Source organism: Notothenia rossii, assembly GCF_949606895.1.
Source record: "Notothenia rossii genome assembly, chromosome: 4".
Classification (NCBI taxonomy): Eukaryota; Metazoa; Chordata; class Actinopteri; order Perciformes; family Nototheniidae; genus Notothenia; species Notothenia rossii.
In genome coordinates this window covers 23,494,841-23,514,485 of record NC_136902.1, presented here as the reverse complement: position 1 = coordinate 23,514,485, position 19,645 = coordinate 23,494,841, and the positions used below count along the sequence as shown (strand labels likewise).

The 19,645-nt window shown below is 43.9% G+C and overlaps 1 protein-coding gene across 21 annotated transcripts in view; it reads right to left on the bottom strand.

Moving 5' to 3' along the window:
* The window catches only part of casz1 (castor zinc finger 1), a 175,482-nt gene that overhangs the window by 39,486 nt on the left and 116,351 nt on the right, over nucleotides 1-19,645 (bottom strand). For 3 of the 21 annotated variants that reach the window (XM_079674842.1, XM_079674836.1, XM_079674843.1), the window contains exon 1: nucleotides 8,622-8,793. The exons of 9 other annotated variants lie outside the window; for them this stretch is intronic. In XM_079674842.1, the coding sequence (XP_079530968.1) occupies nucleotides 8,622-8,700 (79 nt within the window). In that variant the 5' untranslated portion in view covers nucleotides 8,701-8,793. Of the gene's footprint in view, nucleotides 1-8,621; nucleotides 8,796-16,436; nucleotides 16,462-19,645 lie in introns of those variants that run through there. 9 more of the 21 variants (XM_079674838.1, XM_079674839.1, XM_079674837.1 and 6 more) reach the window with 5 other exon arrangements.

Here is a 19,645-nt window from a genome sequence, read left to right as displayed (position 1 = left end):
GCTGAAGAAAAACAATGTGTATTTCAAGTGCAGACGGAAGAGGAAAGATGTTGAACTTGAGGGCAATCAGGCAGGAAAGTTGAAATCTAAGGACAAATACGCCCTCCGGCTTCATCACAAACAGGGTAATTATGGTGTTTTCCAGAACAGAGGACAAGCAGTCTAAAATGGTCTAAGGGAGAGAAAAAAACAATCTGACATGAGTGACAAGAACCATTCTGACAGCCGCGTACCAAAACAGCCAACTTTCATTTAGTTTGCTGCTTAGGGTAATTTATGGGACACACAGCTAACTTGTTAAAATTGTACATCAAATCTGGACTCCCAGCTGGCACCAGATGACGACTTAATTTCTAAGTGTTTGTGTTACGTGAGGCTAAAACTTTGACTTTACACAGCCCCATGCTTCCACAGACTGAAACAAGGGAAATATATTCCTGCAGCTTTGTTTTTGAAGCTCATCTCCCATGTTCATTTTCATGACACCAGGAGTGCAATTTGATAAGCCAAACGCCATAGTAAATGAGCACACGACCCCTGTGTCCCTCCCTCATGGTCGCTGTGCTTGGTGCTGCAGCAAGGCAGTGTGGGTAGTACAGTGGAGAAGGGGCTCAGCGGTGCACCTCTCAAGGGCCCTTAAGCTAATATCTGTACAGATTAACTGCTTCAGTTGTATTTTGGTCACGGGGATCTCTCTTTGCCTTTGTGGCTTTTGGTACAGTAGGGAGAAGGGGAGATGTGTGTGAGTGTGTGTGTTTATAGGAGTGTTACTCACACACGTGTTTCTGTGGCGAAGGGAACGGCCTGCTCACCTAAGAGGTCAGGAACCGCCAGCCCGGTGTATGTCACCCCACGTCATTATCTTTGGGGCCTTATCTAATTCAACAGAATCTCGGGCTACACTGCTGAGTAAGTCATCCCCATCCTCTTATCATCACCTACCCCCCCTATCTCTCCACAGCACACACACACACACACACACACACACACACACACACACACACACACACACACACACACACACACACACACACACACACACACACACACACACACACACACACACACACACACACACACACACACACACACACACACACACACACACACACACACACACACACACACACACACACACACACACACACACACACACACACACACACAGTGTCAATCCTCCAGGGTAAACTCAGCACACGCCGCTCCATTAGTTATCAATTAAGTCTGGAAATCTCCACCTGGCTTACACACACAAAGATGAAGCAGGCACACGTACGTAACACCCCTCTAACAGGAAGTTGAGGAGAGCGTGCCTTGTTTGACTACTGGTGTGGGTGAGACAGTGTTTGTGTGTCCGTGCGGGTGGCACTTTTGTCCATGAGGTTAACCTTGATACGAGGCCCTGTCAGGCCAGATAATGTCAATCAATGACAAGCCCTCACAGATAACTCCTAATGTGAAGCCTAAAAAGCAAAGCTGTTTAGATCTTTAGACATGCCCCCATTCACCAGCATATGAATTGCATTACAAGGAAATGAGCTGTGGCATTTCTTTAATAAGACTCTTAAGACATTTTGACAGCATATAAGGCACTCTGCCGTTAAAAATAATGAAATAAAGACCCCGCTGACAAAGCTTTCTGACACCAGGCAGTGTTCTGATGGGCAGATCCAAGTCCCTGTTAAGTGGTGGAGAGGAAAGGATGTGTAGGGGAAGAGGAAAAAGGAAAAAGAATGGTGGACCCTTTGCTTCTTTTTTCTCAAGCTCCCGGGGACTTCTTAATTGATTTCCAAGGTTACGTTTCAAATTTGTTTTTCAGATACGGGGGCCTAGTGAATGAGAGTGCGAGTCAATGTTTTTTCTAAATTCAGCCTGGTTTGGAATGTTTGCATCAGATCTGGTTGACCTCCTTCACGTTCTCTCTTTCCTGTCTTTGCTCTTTTCCTATCCCTCTGTCCTTGAAAAGAAAGAAGGAGGTGACATTAACCCCAAAAAGCATGAATTTCCAGACAGGAAGCCTGCTCTGACAACATCGATCCCTGGCTCCCATTAAAACATTTGCTCTGCCTGACAGACTTTTCCTCTTTTGGACTTTATATGCGCTACAATGAATCACAGGTGCCTGTTAACATGTCTTTCTGAGCAGGTTCTCTACCTGCCCTCAATTTCTGAGACTTTTTCATCACACTCTTCACTTTCAATGTTGAATTTATTATTTTTATGAAGCACAATTAAAGTTTGATCAGTATTTTTTCTTTGTAGGGCTAAGAGAGGAAGTGATGAGAAGGAGTCTTCCTGCTCGTGGGATTTGCATTTTTCAGACCCTGTGGCTGTGACTCGGCTGCCAGAACTATAGTTTGTTATCTTTGAATGTTCTGATCAGCAGGGGGGAAGTGACAATAGGGTTGACATGAAATATGACATTTTAAAGTTCATGTGTGTCCATGGGTGCTTTAGGGAGTCTGGGTATGTGCACAAAACATTGTAAACACATATGTTACTGTAAGCAATATAGTGTGTGTGTGTGTGTGTGTGTGTGTGTGTGTGTGTGTGTGTGTGTGTGTGTGTGTGTGTGTGTGTGTGTGTGTGTGTGTGTGTGTGTGTGTGTGTGTGTGTGTCTGTAGACAGCAGGGTATTGTGCTCTGCTTTTACTCCTCTCTGTCTTGTGGCTGCAGCTCACGTCATTTTCTCTGAGAGACTCACTTTGGAAAACGCAATGTGACATTTCTACACACTCAGGAAAAACTGATCCACGGTGAGAATAAACCCACCACTGTGTCAGTGACAGCTCTAAACAGTGTGCTTTACCAAAAGGTTCAATGTGAACTGGAAGGCGGAACTAAACGTGGCAGTTTTCACCTAAAACAGGAACATTCTTGTTTCTGGGAGTTCAGTAGAGAGAGGAATGCACTATGACTGAATTTCAAGGTGCGATAAAACAACACTCACAATAAGGGGGAGAAAAAAGGTAAAATGACTGTGAAAAGATGAAACAAGCAAAGCTGCTTTACAGGAAAAAAAGAATGCTGTCTATTTTGGGTCTCAGCGTACAAAAGGAAGTGTTGCAAAGTTGACTCAAACAAATAAATTTGCTTTTGATAAAACCACAGCACTACTTTTGCATTCTACACCAAACCCACTTAGTTTCCTGCATCTTCATCTTTATGACTTGCCACATTTGTGAGAAGCCACTTGCTAAATTGTCAAGCACAAACAACTGGTTTTCAGACGGTGCAGTGTTTACGGCTTAAAATATAATTTAATTTGAAATGTGACAGGTTAGAGAAAAGCCCCAGAAGTGAACATGGAGGGCTTACCTATGTGCACAGTATCCAGCTGCCCGTTTTACATTTCTCCAACATTAATATTCCTCTTATTATTATTTTAAAGTGAAAACGGATACTCTGTTGAAGTGCAAATCTGATGAATTACGGGAGCAGATTGCTGCTATTAATTATTAAAACCTATTTTATAAATATTCAGGTCTGTCATGCATCTAATAATGAACGCTTTAGAGGAGGTTACTTCCCGTGCGCATCCTAATGTGTCAGAAATATCACTTTTAATCACGCTCGTGTCAGCGAGTGCTGGGTTTGAACCTGCTGAAAAAAATCTACCAAATCAAGGAAACTCAGCTGGCCTACTACTGTGCTCATCACAGCTCATCCGTCCCTGCTGTTTTGCACGATCCAGGTTCTTCTCCTGCCCCGTCTAAAGAAGCGGTAAACACCTCTCGGCTCCCTTCTGCATTCTTACTGTGGTAATTTGAATGGAGAATAATGCATCGGCAGCACTCTACCCTTCTGGACACACCTAGTCCCAGCGCTACTGCTGCCATATGCTGTGTTGATACATATTCATAACACTTTCCTGTGTGTTGAGTGTTGGTGTGCAATGAGGCTTAAATGAGTGTCTCACAACTTCAAATGGGAAGAGGAAAAAAGAAAAGAAAACAGCCAGGCACAAAGAAAGTTGGACTGCTCTTCGCCTTTTTTCCACGCTTCTCTTATCCTCCGCCCTCTATGGCAAAGAAGGCAATTTTGATAGCTGATAGGCGATCTCAGTGTTTCCGGGGGACGAGCGGGAGGCTGCCGAGTTTAAGGATTGTCTTCAAGAAGCTGTGAGAGGCGTCAACTGTCAACAAGGTTGGATAAACTGTGCCGTTAGTTGGGCCGTTCTTCTTGGTTTGGTTGAGAGTCAATGGCATTGCACCACGACCTCCATACAACCTAGCGAAATATACATATGCAGCACGGAGCATACACGCATCCTGATAGAGACACACAGTGTGGAGCGCTCTAAGATTAACGCTGTCAGAGCTACAATGATACCCCTTCATTATCTGCACACAGGGCCTCCTTCGTGCTCTCGCTTGCCTCACTGTCCTCTCCACTGCTTCACTATGGAGGTAGTAATTACTAAAGCTAACATTTCTCGCTCTCTGTACCTCCAACTATCCTCCACTTCCCAATTATTTCTTTCTCCTTTTGCCGCGCTTTCAAGTGACTTGCCAGCCTTTTTTGCCAATGATGACACAGCTGAAGGTATGCCATTGTTGATGGCAGCACCAGTGTGACCCACTGTGCATGTGTTAACGCTGTGTTATAAGATTATTTGGTACCCAGCTGATATATAATACAGGAACAGTGTGTTACCCCAGATTCAGATCAGTCCACTGGGTTGTGGTACAACAACAGAGGAATGCTTGATGTACGCTGCAGTATGTGTTGTACTATACATTGTTGACTTAACAGGCTAGGATCAGAGAGATGCTCCCTCTTGCATGGCATTTTTCATTACCAACATTGCTCTTATTCTTTGTCTTTCTTCTTCTACTCCCAATGGAACTATGGCTTTATCAAAGGTGATAGCTTGCTCAGGCGCATTGTCTCAAACGTCTTCTTCAGCCAGCCATTTCCCTAGCCGCTCTCGGGTAAACGTCACTCATATAAACCAGGGAAGATTTGATTGTGAGATCAAAAAGAAAAGAAGGACAGCAAGGAGAGCTGGGAGTGGGGGGGAAAAAGGGAATGATACCCCCGCCCCCATCTGACACCAACGAGTGCTGAGGGTAATTCCTCCAAGCAGGGCCTGTGTTTTCAGACGCAAATACAACAAAACGTCGGGTGCTGCCGTGAGACATCAAAATGGGCGATTTTGACTTCAGAGGGTCTTCAGATGCTTGAGGAACTGAGAGAACAGAAGGTACCAGCAGGCTGTTAACAACCAATACGGGAACCACGCCAGAAAAACTGTCTCCTCCCAAAATGCCAATCGGCAGCAGATCAGTAAAAGGCTTCCAACATACTGGAATATCCAACCTGAGCACTTTCATCTGCTCAAAGTGAGATGGCATAAACGTTGATCAGCTGCTTTTTTGTTAGTACCATTGAGATAACATGCAAAAAAGTCAATAAATTCCACAGATAGGTGCCATAAAGGCAAAAAGAGACCAAACTAAAAGCACACAAACATTTTAGGGAGACTAGTAGATCAACAGGTGCCTTGAAAGCCAGAATTGTACGTCCTTTGCCTTATAGAAAGATTTTCATCAACAAATCAAATTCTTTTTTGAGAACTAAGTTGTGTTGTGACACGCCGAGAGGGACGTCCGCATTTTCCCTAGTGTTGTTCTCGCTCATTCTTGGAGCATTAGCCTCACTCCAAATAGCCTCAAGGAGATTAAGCTGGCTCATATTCAAATGCACATTTCTTCTAAAACCCACTCCACGAGTGGGCCAAGGAGATCAGCGCAGGAGCGTGGTGAGACGGTAGTCAAAGAAGATTCTGTCATGTATAAATCAGCTAAGAGGAGGAAAAGAGACAGAGCAAGAGTGAGAGAGAGAGGCTGGGGTAAAAGACAAACAAGTGTTGGCTCTGCTATATGAGTTTAGTTAGCTAGAGAGTTAGTGCATGAGTTATGGGTAGCGAAGGGCTGAGGGACGCTGTATTTATGAGGGGACTGAGTGAGTGTTAAATCCCTGGTAAGAAATAAAGTCGTCCCTGAGCGAACAGGGGAAACATTTCACTCAGTCTAAGAGGTGCCTTGAAAAAAAATGAAAGCCATCCCTCTTCCAGGGAAAGCAGTATTCCGTATTCCCTAAAATTGCTTTATTCCTTAAAAATGCTATAGATCACATCCAAGTGAATTGAATCTCATATTTGAATAGAGAGGAGGATTCTCCGTGTACATAATATCAAGGGAGTTTACGAGCCAAGGAAAGGGAAAGAATCTGATTCTTCTAAAATTGCATGCAGATTTTCTAAGGGATCTTTGGCTAAGGAGCGCTGCCAAAACACACATTGCACTTGTTGCAGTGCAAGGGTTCATCCAAGAAAAGTTTTTCCACTGTGGTTTACCCAGGAAAAAGTCGTACATCAGTACAAATATTCAAATTTGGTGAATCAAATCTCAATATATATCTAAATCTATATCATTTTTCTTTAAACTTCTTTCTCATTTTACGATTTTGAAGGAAGTCAAACTTAAAAGGCCAAAAACAAAGAAAGGCCCATGGCCAATGGAAAAGCTTCACATTACACTTTGTGCACATCTTACCCTAACTCAGACCTCTCTCCAAACCCAGCAGTGGTAATAACAATTATTACTTAAAAAGGCTATATTTTTGCATTAACTTAAAAGGCTATATATTTTTCTTCCCCTCCAGCCGTGTGCGGCCTCACTTACCCTAAGTATCTTCATAAATCACCAGTTACTGTTAACATGTACTCCACAATTCAGTCATCAATCTCCTACCAGGTCAGAGTGAAAACAGAGGGGGAAATGTCTGCTTAGTAAAATGTCTCTCTTGTGAATGCTGCTACCACCTACCACTACACACACACACACACACACACACACACACACACACACACACACACACACACACACACACACACACACACACACACACACACACACACACACACACACACACACACACACACACACACACACACACACACACACACACACACACACACACACACACACACACACACACACACTAAATAACAAACACACGCGCCCGGCACACAGCAACCAGAGCAGTCTTCTGGGACACGGGAGTGGTTGCCAGATCGCCACGGTAACGAAAGACAAATTCAATTCTGACTTCACCTTTCACTCGGGAAGCCGGTTCCATTTGTTAAAAAAACAAACAAACAGCAAGCGTGAAGTTAGAGCCAGCCAACTTCTGCCTTTTTTTCTGTTTCTGTGGGCCTGGACAGGTATTGTCCGGGCCAGGCTGGGGCAGCAGGCTGTCTGAGAGGCACACACCCACAGGCTGCATGTCAATCTGTGTTTATGTTCACAGACACAGTATTTATTTAACCAAAAGGAGAAAATCTAATTGTACACAAGGAGGATTATTCCTCTCAGAACTGTGTTTCCACAAGGGAGAAAAGGACTCTCTTCATCAGACACAGTTTATATCAGCAGAGTGGAAAATCCCTCCGATGACAAACCACTCCATCACATCTGCAACTAAACAGCCGAATCAATTTAAACCAACACCGCAAATTAACTCATCTCATAACCCAAACCATCTGCATATAGCATTAGAACGAAGGGACTTTAGGTGCTTTCTAATCATTTCTATTTTTAGTCTTAGAAATGTTTAAAATAAAGTGTGTTAATGTAAACTTTGAACAAAACCGCCTGAAATTGCTTTAAAATAAGTACAAATGATTTATAATGTGTCATTTATAAGTTGATAACGTGTTTGGATCCCTCACCTAAATTAAAAAGCAAAACCACAATTTAAATAACACTAAATTACAATTTAAAATTCCTATACTCAAAAGGAAAAAAAAGGATATTTTAAAATAACAAAGTAAAAGTAGTCAAAAGTAAACATTTAAACTTTTATATTTAAATATTTATATTAATAATAAATGATTATGTAATACCTTAAACCATGCAACATCTTAGTGGATAAGCTGCTCAAGGGGGAGCATTGTTAATCTATAAAAAGGAATCATATTTCAAAAGCAGATCATATACTTTATTTAAAAATATGTATCTGTTAAGTAACGTCTTACTGCAAATGTCAAATAGATATACAATCAATACATAAACCAAAATATCTCACTCTGGAATTATCTTGAGTAAAAGTATAAAGTAGAATAAAATAGAAACCAAAGTAAACCCTAAAACTGCACAGTACAGTATACATTTAAATAGATGTGCTTTCCAACTTTAAATGTCATAAATGTAACTGAATTATCAATACAAAAGCAGAAGTGTGAATGGTATAAAAAGTCAAAAACAAAACTTTTGAGGAAGCAACACAGCATTACAATTAATTAAACACATCACTGACATCCACTGCACTATAGGCGCAAATGTGCATCTGTAATTAAAACTGCAGTTTCTTTCCAAAAAGACGAAGATTACACCTGCTCTCATTCTCTCTCTCTCTCTCTCTCTCTCTCTCTCTCTCTCTCCCTCACACACTTTGACACCACCCACCACATCACTACACATGCGTGCCTGACTCGTGCCAACTGCAACTAGTAGCAGACCCGTTCACCTCGAGGTAGCACTCAACTCCAGTGTGTGTGAGGGGGGAGAGAGGGAGAAAGAGAGAGAGCGAGAGGAAGGTGTGTGTGAGACTTACCTGGCAGCAGACCGCCCTCTGCGCTCTGTCTCACCTCTCCCTCCTGCCCTGGAAGAATTCTCTCCACAAAGCAAGGCATTTTCTCTCAACTGCTCTCTGCCAAGCCTCTGCTCTCTCTCTCTCTCTCTCGCCCTCTCCTTCTGTCTCTCTCTCCCTCCCTCTCTCATTCTCACTCCTTTCCTTTTTCCCACTCTGTCCTCCTCTCTCGCTGTCTGTCTATCTCTCCTCCCCTCCTTACCCTCCCCCTCTCTCTTCACCCCCCCTCCTTCTCCGAGCACAGATGTCGAGGCTGTGCAAGTTTACCCACTTTACCAGTAGGGGTCCTTCATCGCCCTTCTCCACCCCACAGCCACATGGGGGAACAAAACACACACATACTCTTTTTTTTTTTTCTCTCTCTCTCTCTCTCTCTCTCTCTCTCTCTCTCTCTCTCTCTCTCTCTCTCTCTCTCTCTCTCTCTCTCTCTCTCTCTCTCTCTCTCTCTCTCTCTCTCTCTCTCTCTCTCTCTCTCTCTCTCTCTCTCTCTCTCTCTCTCTCTCTCTCTCTCTCTCTCTCTCTCTCTCTCTCTCTCTCTCTCTCTCTCTCTCTCTCTCTCTCTCTCTCTCTCTCTCTCTCTCTCTCACACACACACACAAGCCCCAGGATGAGAGAGCCACTTAACGGGCGCCCTCCTGTCACTGCTACAATGAGAGCCCTGTGCCGAGCAGCACGGCTGTATGAGCGCTGTGAGTGTGTGTGTGTGTGTGTGTGAGTGTGTGTGCGAGAGAGAGACAGGTGTGGGTGGTGTGCACAGGGAGCTGGCCCTCGGCCCTTTCCAGCCCTGTTCGGCCAGGCTCGGCCCTGGCTCCTGGCCCCTGAGTGTAGTACAGTAGTGTCACACACACACACACACACACACACACACACACACACACACACACACACACACACACACACACACACACACACACACACACACACACACACACACACACACACACACACACACACACACACACACACACACACACACACACACACACACACACACACACACACACACACACACACACACACACACACACACACACACACACACCTCAGAGAGGGAAAGAGATTGTGGGCATGCACACTTTGACTCATACACAACATGGGCACACACACAGTACAACTGCTGCTGTTTGCTACTGCTGCTGTTGACAGTGATAACATGTGCTTTGTGTCCTATGTGTGTGTCAGTCTGCATGTGCATGCCCACAAATACACATATTCATACACATACACACACACACCGGATGCCTATCAGCTCTCATATTTCAAGTCTCCATTCTATCTGTTTTGTTATTTCTTTATTTAAAAAAAGAAACGGTCTTCATTGACACTGGCATGTTAGATTTGAAGGCTCTTAGCTAGTGTACAGTGGGGAATTTCTAGTTTCTCTCCTACTTGTGGGGCAGTTTTCACATTGCAATATCAATACCGGAGAATATTAGCTGTCCTGCTGAAGAATGTCAGATCTCTGTTTGCTTTTAAAAAAAGGCAGATTCCCCTGGGTAAAAGAAAGGAAAGATCTATCAGACGCTCTATTCGCCTGTTATGATCTTCTGTGTAAAAACCTTGTGTTAACAAATGGATGAATGGTTGAAAATGCTTTCAATTCAAGTTAGAAAAGGAAAGACATTTTAAAGTAAGAGGGCACAATAAAGAGTTCACTCTGTACACCTAATTATGTATTAAGTAACAAATTCCTTCTGGCAAAGATTAACACTATGTGGAACTTGATCCCACATTTTTTATCAAATATTGCCCAACTTTTATGGCAGTTTATATTGCATGAAAGAAGAGATCCTGATCAGGATCCTGTGCTATTAAAATAAAAGAAGTGTAATTATCAGGGCAAGTTTTATGTAAGGACTTGTTTTTCCATTTATTGCTGCATGGAACAGGATAAGGGTATCTGCACTAAAGACGTGATATCCTGGACCTGCTGCTTGTATAATTTGAACAGAGGGTGGATCACCTTTATTTGAGTCAAACAAAGCCTTCTAATGACACAAAAATGGTAGTCACTACTTGACACGCCCAACCAGACTGCCTTTAAAACGTTGACAAATAGTAATAAAGAAAATAGGATGTTAATAGAGCAGGACACGGATGTTGAATAAAGCCACTAGAAAGAGTACATACCTAAAGTTGTGATAAGCTAATGAGGGAAACGGAGCCATGCTTTTGGTTGACTCATATCACTGTTTGCATCAGTAGCAATTCTCCCTTGACAGCAAGACTGAAATCAAATAAAGGTTTTTAGGCAGATGAAGGAAAGTCATTTGTATTTACAGGAAATAAGAACGATGCACTCGATCATTATTCCCTTGCTTCGCTAACTAGAGCGCAGCCTCTGTGTTAGATGTTGGAGCCGCAGCACAAGGACAAGTAAAACATACCTTAAATAGACTACAAATGAAGTCACTTAACACCCACTCGCTCCCCTCGCCACCCCCTGCTCTGTCTGTCTTCAACTGAAAAAGCCTGTGTTTGACTATCTCCCTCACAGGTTCATAGTTGTCTTTTGCTTTTTAAACAGGCACCTCGCCTGTCGCAGCGCAGGAACGGGAGCATTCCCCTTAAATGGCTTCTTTTGACAACTGATCTGTAAATACAGCCGGATCTGCAACTTCCCCCTTTCTCTCGCTGCTTCACTTTCTCCCTTCTCCTCTGTGCTCTCCCTCCCTCTCCCTAAACTCTTCCAGACCCGCACACAACAGTACACACACATTTACCCCCACACCCCCCTCCCAACTTCCCCAACTCCATTCCCCCTGCCTCTATAAAAACACAAATATGCCATAACTCAGGCCGTGCTGCCACATAGCCTCCATCTTGCCCTGTACCGGGGAGGGGGAAGGCCTCTCAGGAAGGTCACCAACAAATGGTTTTCCGATTCACTGCCCCTGAAATAATTTTGTGTATTAAAACCTGAATCTGCACTTTCTGGCCTGAAAGCTTTTCTAATTATTCCGGTGTCCTTGGGACAGACACAGATCCTTCACACGCCGGGGGGAAACAAGCTATAGAGCAACCACTACAGCCACAAACACCCCTCCACCTCCCTCCCTCTCTCTATCCCTCCATCTCTCCACCTCCTCTGCTCTGCTCTGCTCTCCCCGCTTTACAGCCGCCCCCCTCCCCAATCTGTTTTCAAAGCGTGTCTGTCCTTTATTAAATTGTTTTCTTTTCCACATTATCAGTTGCCATGGAGACCTCATCTCTCGGATTATTTGAATTTCATTATATCTATTGATTTGGGAGCATTTCATCTTTTTTATTGTTTTTCTGTCAATTTTCGAAACGAATAACCATCTAATTTGCGTCAGCGCTGATTACGTTCGTCCCTCAATAGAGGTCGGCAGCTGCGCCGGGGAAACAAATCAATGGAAAAACATCATAAAACTCGAAAGTACAATCAACCAGGATATGGGTGACATTCCGTGGTTGCTGAAACGAAGTCATCAAAAAATATATACTTTTTTTCCCCTGCGCCTCTGCATGTATGGGGGAGCAGTGAGGAGGACACATATGTGTCTGGGCAGATATATTACTATATTTCAGCAGATAATATAATATGGTAAATTTCCATAATGAAAACAGCCCCTCCCTGCCTGACCGAAACAAAAAAATGCTTACTGTATCTAAATAATTTATGCAATTTTAGCATTTATATATAAATGTTTTAATAAGCTGCTTGGAGCAAAGTGGCCATTAACAAAACACACAGCTGTCCAATGGGCTAAGCCCAGCAGATCAATTGCGCTTTTTTATGACATGATAAAATGCTTTTAAAGCAATTTACACAAATATGGAAAAAATGACTTCATGGGCTTCATTTATTCATAAGGACGTGTATTAGGAAAAAAAGTCTTACAAAAGCCAGACAGGAGAGATCGTCCCGGTCCTAACTGGAACGGACTTGCTGCCCTCTCCACAAGGACATAAAGTTTCATTACTGATGCACGCAGTCAAAGGCAATTTAGCAAACACAGTGTGCAAAAGAAAACATCAGCATATTGCAAGTGTTCCTGTATTAGGCAGACCTTGCATGTTGTTTTCCAATTTTGATTCATTTTTGTGGGGGCAGGGTGTGGGGGTGATGGATTTTTTTCCTCCCCCTGCCCAGTGTCACCCTGACCCAAAGCCAAGGGGAGGTAGCCTCAGTGACAGGGACGTGTGCTTTCTGGCCCGCCAAACCGGCCCGAGCTGTGTGCCAGACAACGGGCCGCGGAGGGACAAATGTGTACACACCTTCAGCTGTACATGATATACACCCACTGACACCCACACTCATTCTGCGAGAAAACAGACCCAGAAATATTTCATTGGATCTGATCATTTAGCATCTTAGTGCAGGCGCACACACATTATGCACAGGGGGTATGGATGGGAGGGGGGGCAGGCAAGGCCATTTGGAGGCTAATCTTGTTTCAAAGCATCCTCTCTTCATGTGCCGACAATGTGCCTGAGCCGCTGTACGGAGCGCGGCTGCTGCTGGTGCAGAAGGCCCCATGTTTGCAACACATGTCAACATTTGACAAAGCATTACTTTTCCCCCCAACAATATTCTGCTGCTCAGACCTCTGAAATGAGGGCGCTAACAAATTAGCTTTTTATGTTTATTTGTGTGGGTGTGACAGAGGGGGGGTAAAGAGAGATCTCATTTTCTATGGCAGCAGTTCTCAACTCGAGAGAGAGAGAGAGAGAGAGAGAGAGAGAGAGAGAGAGAGAGAGAGAGAGAGAGAGAGACACAAAGAGAAAGAAAGGCTGGATGTTTGGGAGTCACGATTCTTCTCCTGATTGCCCTAGCTGTCTCAGTTTTGCAAAACATGACCCTCCCCTCCCTCAGCCACGACAGAAACACGGGCGACTGGATAAACACTATTTTATGCAGTGACTAGATGAATCGTCAGACAGTAATTACAGTCTTCCTCTTGAGCCAACAAAACTCTACTGTACAGGCTCTTTCTTTGACACCAAACTGCAGTTACACATACGACAAAACGGCAGGTGTGTGAAATGCTCGTCACTGCCTCTCCCAAATAGATACATATAAATATAAGACCCTGTGACAACAGTGAATTGCTCTCTGACGCTCTTAGCGATGTGTTAATAATCTGTAGCTGAAAGAGGACTTGTTGTGTTGACGGTCGATGTTATCGTATGCAGTCAAACGTTGCCAGGGCTGGCTTTGTAGAGAAAGTTTGGTGATTTTTCTGCTACCCTAGCAGTTTGGGCTTTCCTCTCCTCGATGTAACAAAAATAACACGGTTGCGTCCCAAACTAAACATTCCCACACAGTGGTCTGTTGGTCTCTGACACCAACAGGCCCAGCAGACACAACTCAGCACTGACGCCTGTTTAAAAGATCTAAACTTGATGGGCTGATAAATTTGCTCAGCAAAGTTGTTGACACATTTTGTTTTCAGATACTTCTGTTGGATGTGAGAGCAGTGAAACATGCTCACACACTTTTCTATTACTCCTATTCATCCGGTCAGGCCGTGCCCGGAACGCGGTGCAGTAAACTATGCTGTCAATGTCCGAGTTCTAAAAAGCACAATTACAGAGGACCTCGACTGAATAATTTAAAGAGCATAATTATTGACCTCTATCCGAATTCCTCTGAAAGGTACATTAAGATATAGAAAAGCTCTGGAGGTGGAAGTGGAACTGAGGAGAAGAGAGGGAGTGTGTCTCCCCAGGCTTTCCTAATGCACTCTCCTGCTGTACTCTAACTTCCTGTGGACCCCTAATGTGCCCGCTGCTTGCTAGCCTGATGAAGACCACGGTTAATGAGGCCCCTGTTTCTGAAATGAAGTATCTCAGAAACCATCAACATGCATTACTATCAAGCACCCACCCACCCCCCCGCTAAACCACACAAATATACACAAACATCCCCCCATGTCCCAGACCAACACACTCATATTTTAGTGCCACCACAGGTTCTGGCAGGCTGGACCAGTCTGGGGGAAGGGTCGAGGTGGGGAGTAAAACCGCACGAGAGGGTGTGTGTTTTTTTTTTTTTCTGTTGGAGGTGGGGGTGTTTGAGGGTTAACTGTCCCTCAGGGGGCTATCAGTGAACGGGGCAGCCGTCACTGCTGGTGTCCCTGGTTCTCAATTGACAACCAGACTCTGACAGATTAGCAGCTAGTCAAGACAGCCCAGGACACAATTAAAGTAATCACTTTTCTCAAATTTGGATGTATATATGTGACTGTGAGTGCGCTGGATTTAAATAAGGCATTACAGGAGTGTGTATGTGAGTGTCGGTAAATGTGTGTGTGTGCGCTTTGGGGGGGTCGTTGAGCGCTGGCAGCAGGCTTGGGGGAGGATACAGGGAGATGAGGCCTTTTTAATTAAAAGAAAATATTTGTGTTTGCATACTATCGTGGAAGGAACCTGGGACAATTCCTGGAATTCAGGTTGTTTAATAGCTCGCTCTTTAAAGTGATTTGGGTTATTTCAGATCCTCTTTGAATGCATGCATTTTTAAAATTTCAATTAGGCTATACATTTTTTTAAGTAAGACGGAAGAGTTTTATGTTTTGGCTATTTATAGACATTTTGTTTTATTTCCTGATTTAAATGACTACATAATTCTTTTTGAACCAATTCAAAAGATGAAATTCCTTTAATATGGACTGTATTTATCAACATAACTGTGCTGCTGCCTCTGCTGTATTTTCAACCAGGAAGGATAGAGGGCACTGAAATAATTAGGCGACTTTTCAACATCCTGAATGCCAAGGACAGGTGGATTAAAGTATTAAAACAATCGCATTTCAGTCTTGAAATAGTCTTGTGCACGACTCAGCACCATGCGCATCCGTTCAACTTCAGCTGCCTGCTCCATAACACCACAAGAGAGGGACAGGGGAAAAAAGCCCAATCCCATTAGTTACGTACATGCATCTCAGCAGACCTGCTGGAAATGTGAGCAAATCTTAGGGCTGATTATCCCCCAAAGCTCTAAAATGATATTACATAATCGAACAGGACAGAAGGCTTCTTTAAAAGCACAAAACCAGCTAGCACTAATTTGTGTTTCCCTATTTGTATTAATCTTTTGTGTTTTTCAAATGAAACCCGAAAGTCCTGAAGATGGTGCTCCGTACATTATACCATGGAAATTATTTAAGATAAAGGTTAAGGCTTGAAATCACATTTGATTCTATTTACAGTGCAAAATTAATAAGAAAGCAAAGTGCTTCGTGGTGTTTGTTCACTCGAACATTTGGTTGAATGATCTTTAATTTAATCAGGAGTGTTTAACACAACTCTGTGCCTTGACAAGTGACTAGGGATACAAATAAAATAGGATCGGAAAAAAGGGCTTGATTGTCAAAAGCAGCCTTAAGTATTTGTGCTGAGGGTTAAACGACAGTCACTTTTTTACTAATGTGAAAGCGGGGTTAAGGATACTTGTTCAATTATTTTAAAAACTCCATTAGTGATCTCATTACTATCTTGGGGGATTTTATCTTATCAGAGACAGAACCACTTTCTTTAAAGATAGCAGATTTATTTCATCAGCGTCAAATGGCCAGCGCTAAAACGAAGAGAGTTTATGTAGAGTCATTGATCCAAGAAAAAGATAAGATATCTTTTGTAAATCACTGGGAGGAAAAAGTCCTATTTGTAGAAAATATGCGATGCTCTTCTATTTAACTAATATGAATGTATATACCGGTAGGTTACACAAGCAGTGAAAAGACTCTCTTTCCTTACAAGTGACAATAATTAAGGTGAGCGCTTCGATGAAATCTAAGCCTCTTAGCCCACCTCCTGCCATCTGTGGCTCCAATATTAGAGCTGGGGAGGTTCAGTCTTTCGCCTTCTGGAAGGAACAGGGAAGAAATAAGTGCCGTCGATACTACGAGTCAGAGCAACACGGCCAACCTGCTTTAACAGCTGCGTTGTGGAAGGTGGAGGTGGAATGAACCGTCGTTGACAGAAAACAAACAGGAAGCTGAAAAAAATGGAGAGAGAGAGAGAGAGAGAGAGAAAGAGAGTGCCCTTCCGTCTCCCCCAGTAAAGACGCTCTTAACCAGCTCTGACAGCTGACAGCTCCTTGGCAATTGGGGTCAGTTAAAGGAAAAGTAGCTCAAGTTTTGTTGGGGCTTTGGCTTCAGAGATGTTCAGGAGCCACTGCCCACCGCAGCATCAAAGGGGATTATAGGGACAGGGCCATCTGTTGCCAGAATAAGCGTGAGCCCTTTTATGTCCCTGCCTGTTTGTGTGCGTATGTGTGTGAGTGTGTATGTGTGGGTTAGTGATAGACAGCAAGAGAGAAAGACACAGAATCCTTCATGTCTCTGTACTTTTAGCTTAAAGGGCAGCAGAGGAGAGGGGTGCAGCCTACACAAGGGCAGACAACTGCTTTTAATCTGTGCTGGGGGCACTAAAGGTTAAAATCAGGGCGAGCAGGGCGTCACCATCAAATTGTGGAATCTCTTAAAGGTAAAGTATGCTAGTCAAGTTTGACGCTAAAGCACTTTGAGTCTTGACAATCAGTGCCAGTGTGAGGATTCTTGAATTGTATCAGAGGATCCTACTCTACTCATGAGTTGTCTGTCTTTTGTCGTCCAGGCAAACACTGAACTTGTTTTTTGTTGTGGCTTTATTGGAACACAGAGCCGACTACGTCCCCTCTTAACCTCACTAATTTGTTTTGGGTCCTGTTCCTGGCCTCCGCCTGGGAATGTTTTCTCCTCAATAGTCTGTTACCTTTTAGCTGAGCCGCCCAGTGCTTGACCTACTGCCGACACTTATTTTCAGCTCTCTAATCGTCGTTTAATCACATATCAACCTGTCACTTAAAGACCCTTTTTTTTCAAGGGGGAACATTTGCATATGTTGTAAAACTAATTCCTATCGAAAGCTCCAGTGGCTGTGAAAGCGGGCACCCTCTGTCTCTCTTTTTTACTTTCACACACGTGTAGACACAGTTAAGCAGAGTCACACACACACACACACACACACACACACACACACACACACACACACACACACACACACACACACACACACACACACACACACACACACACACACACACACACACACACACACACACACACACACACACACACACACACACACACACACACACACACACACACACACACACACACACACACACACACACACACACACACACACACACACACACACACACCAAAGTCTACTGTATCTCACCTAACAGACAAAAACACACATAGGCAGACGCCATACCTGATTTTCTCGATTCAGGTGGTTTTATCACATTTGTTAACAGCGGGTGGTGACACGTTACGTGTTAGAATAGGGACAGCGACAAGACTGATTCAGCATGTACTCGTGCGAGCCAAATAGAAGGTGACAGTGAATGTATAGTGTTATAAAAGAATCAATTAGAGTTAATAATGTATCACTCTTACAAATGTTACATTCATTTGTTCACACTTAGATAAAGCTACTGCAAAATAGGTTGAGCCGGGTTTGCCAGGCAAACTACACTACATTTACATTATCACCCTTATACATCGTGGAGCCATGTTCCGCTTGAGTGGTGGCAACGGAGTAGAGGGAGGGGGGGAGAGAATCATGTTTTTCAGGCCCAATGAAGGCCAGTCCTCAGGAGATCTCCCCCTCTAATTACAGAGCGGGGGAAAGAAAGCTCTTTGTTCCACCTTTTATTACATTAATTGATAAAACGGAGCTCGGGTGGAGCCGACTTAAAGGGGGGGGAGTAGGAGGGGGATAGGGCTGGGGGTGAATTGAGGGGGATCGTTTGGGCAGATGAAGGTGGGTGAGAGGATTTGGAGTTGAGGCCCTATTTTCAGAGGACTCCTAATCCCGTTAGGGGCCCCGTTGGTGGCGCACTGCTTTCCCACAGGCCCCGGCGGCTGCGGTGTTGGGGGGGAGAGAGTTGGGGCAGGGGCAGACCATGGTGTGGTGGGTGAGAGTCCCCCCAGCGTTGTCTGGGCTCAGGCCTTAATTAACTGTCTCTTCAGGGGGTACTGAGGGCCACACTGCGACCCTATGTCCCGAACACCAGAAAGCACTAAGAAGCTTTAAGAGGAAGTGGCATCTCACCCAGTGTGGAATCGTGGGAAACCCTGTGGACCTTGAATATGGACCCCATACAGCTCAGAGCCATATAGATGTCGCAGGACATTAGCTCTGCTATTTTATGACTGGAAATTAGCTTAGCACAAAATGCACAGGTGGCTGATTTATCACAGTTATTCAATTATAAGCTTAAAATAAAAGTTAGAAAAATCGAAGGAGAATTATTCCAAAATCAGAATTTTCTTTGAACACATTTTGTTATTCTCATTTTCAAAACTGAAAAGGGACAATAAGCTTCTATTTGTTCAGGATTGGCCAGTCTTATTTGTCAGCGGTTAAGTAGCTGTAACAGGCTTTGTCATGGCTGTAATCTGCTTCTGCTCATTTAGGCTACCTGCAGACAACAGAGGCAGAGAAGTGCTGGTTAGGCGGCCAAACTGAGTCTGAATATGTTACAGAGGCAATTAAGCATGTTGGTATGTGTACACGCACACAACAGTGTCAGAGTTGCTAAGCTGGGCCAAACACGCCTCATTGAAATGTCCGTCTTAAAGCCACCCAAGTTCCTCATCTCCCCCGCCCTTCGACAACCAAGATGCTTCAAGACTGTCAAAAGCATTTTCCACAAAGCTGAGGAGAGGGCAAGGGGAAAAAATGGACCTGCCACTGTCACATGCATACTTGCGCGTGCACACACACTTGCAAGGCTGTCAGGTAAATTAGATCTGAAAGCTGACAATTCCTGACCATATTTCCTTGATTATTTCGAACAAATGCACACCAGCCGCTCTAAGGAGATTAAAGTGACATAAAAGTCCCGAGTGGGAGGAGGGAGGGCAGAGAATCCAGGTCACCCCCATTTGTCCCCCTGCCTGACAGCAGCTATATCGCTATCCAATCCAATAAAAGTCCCCCCCCCCTCCTTTTGCTTTAATTAA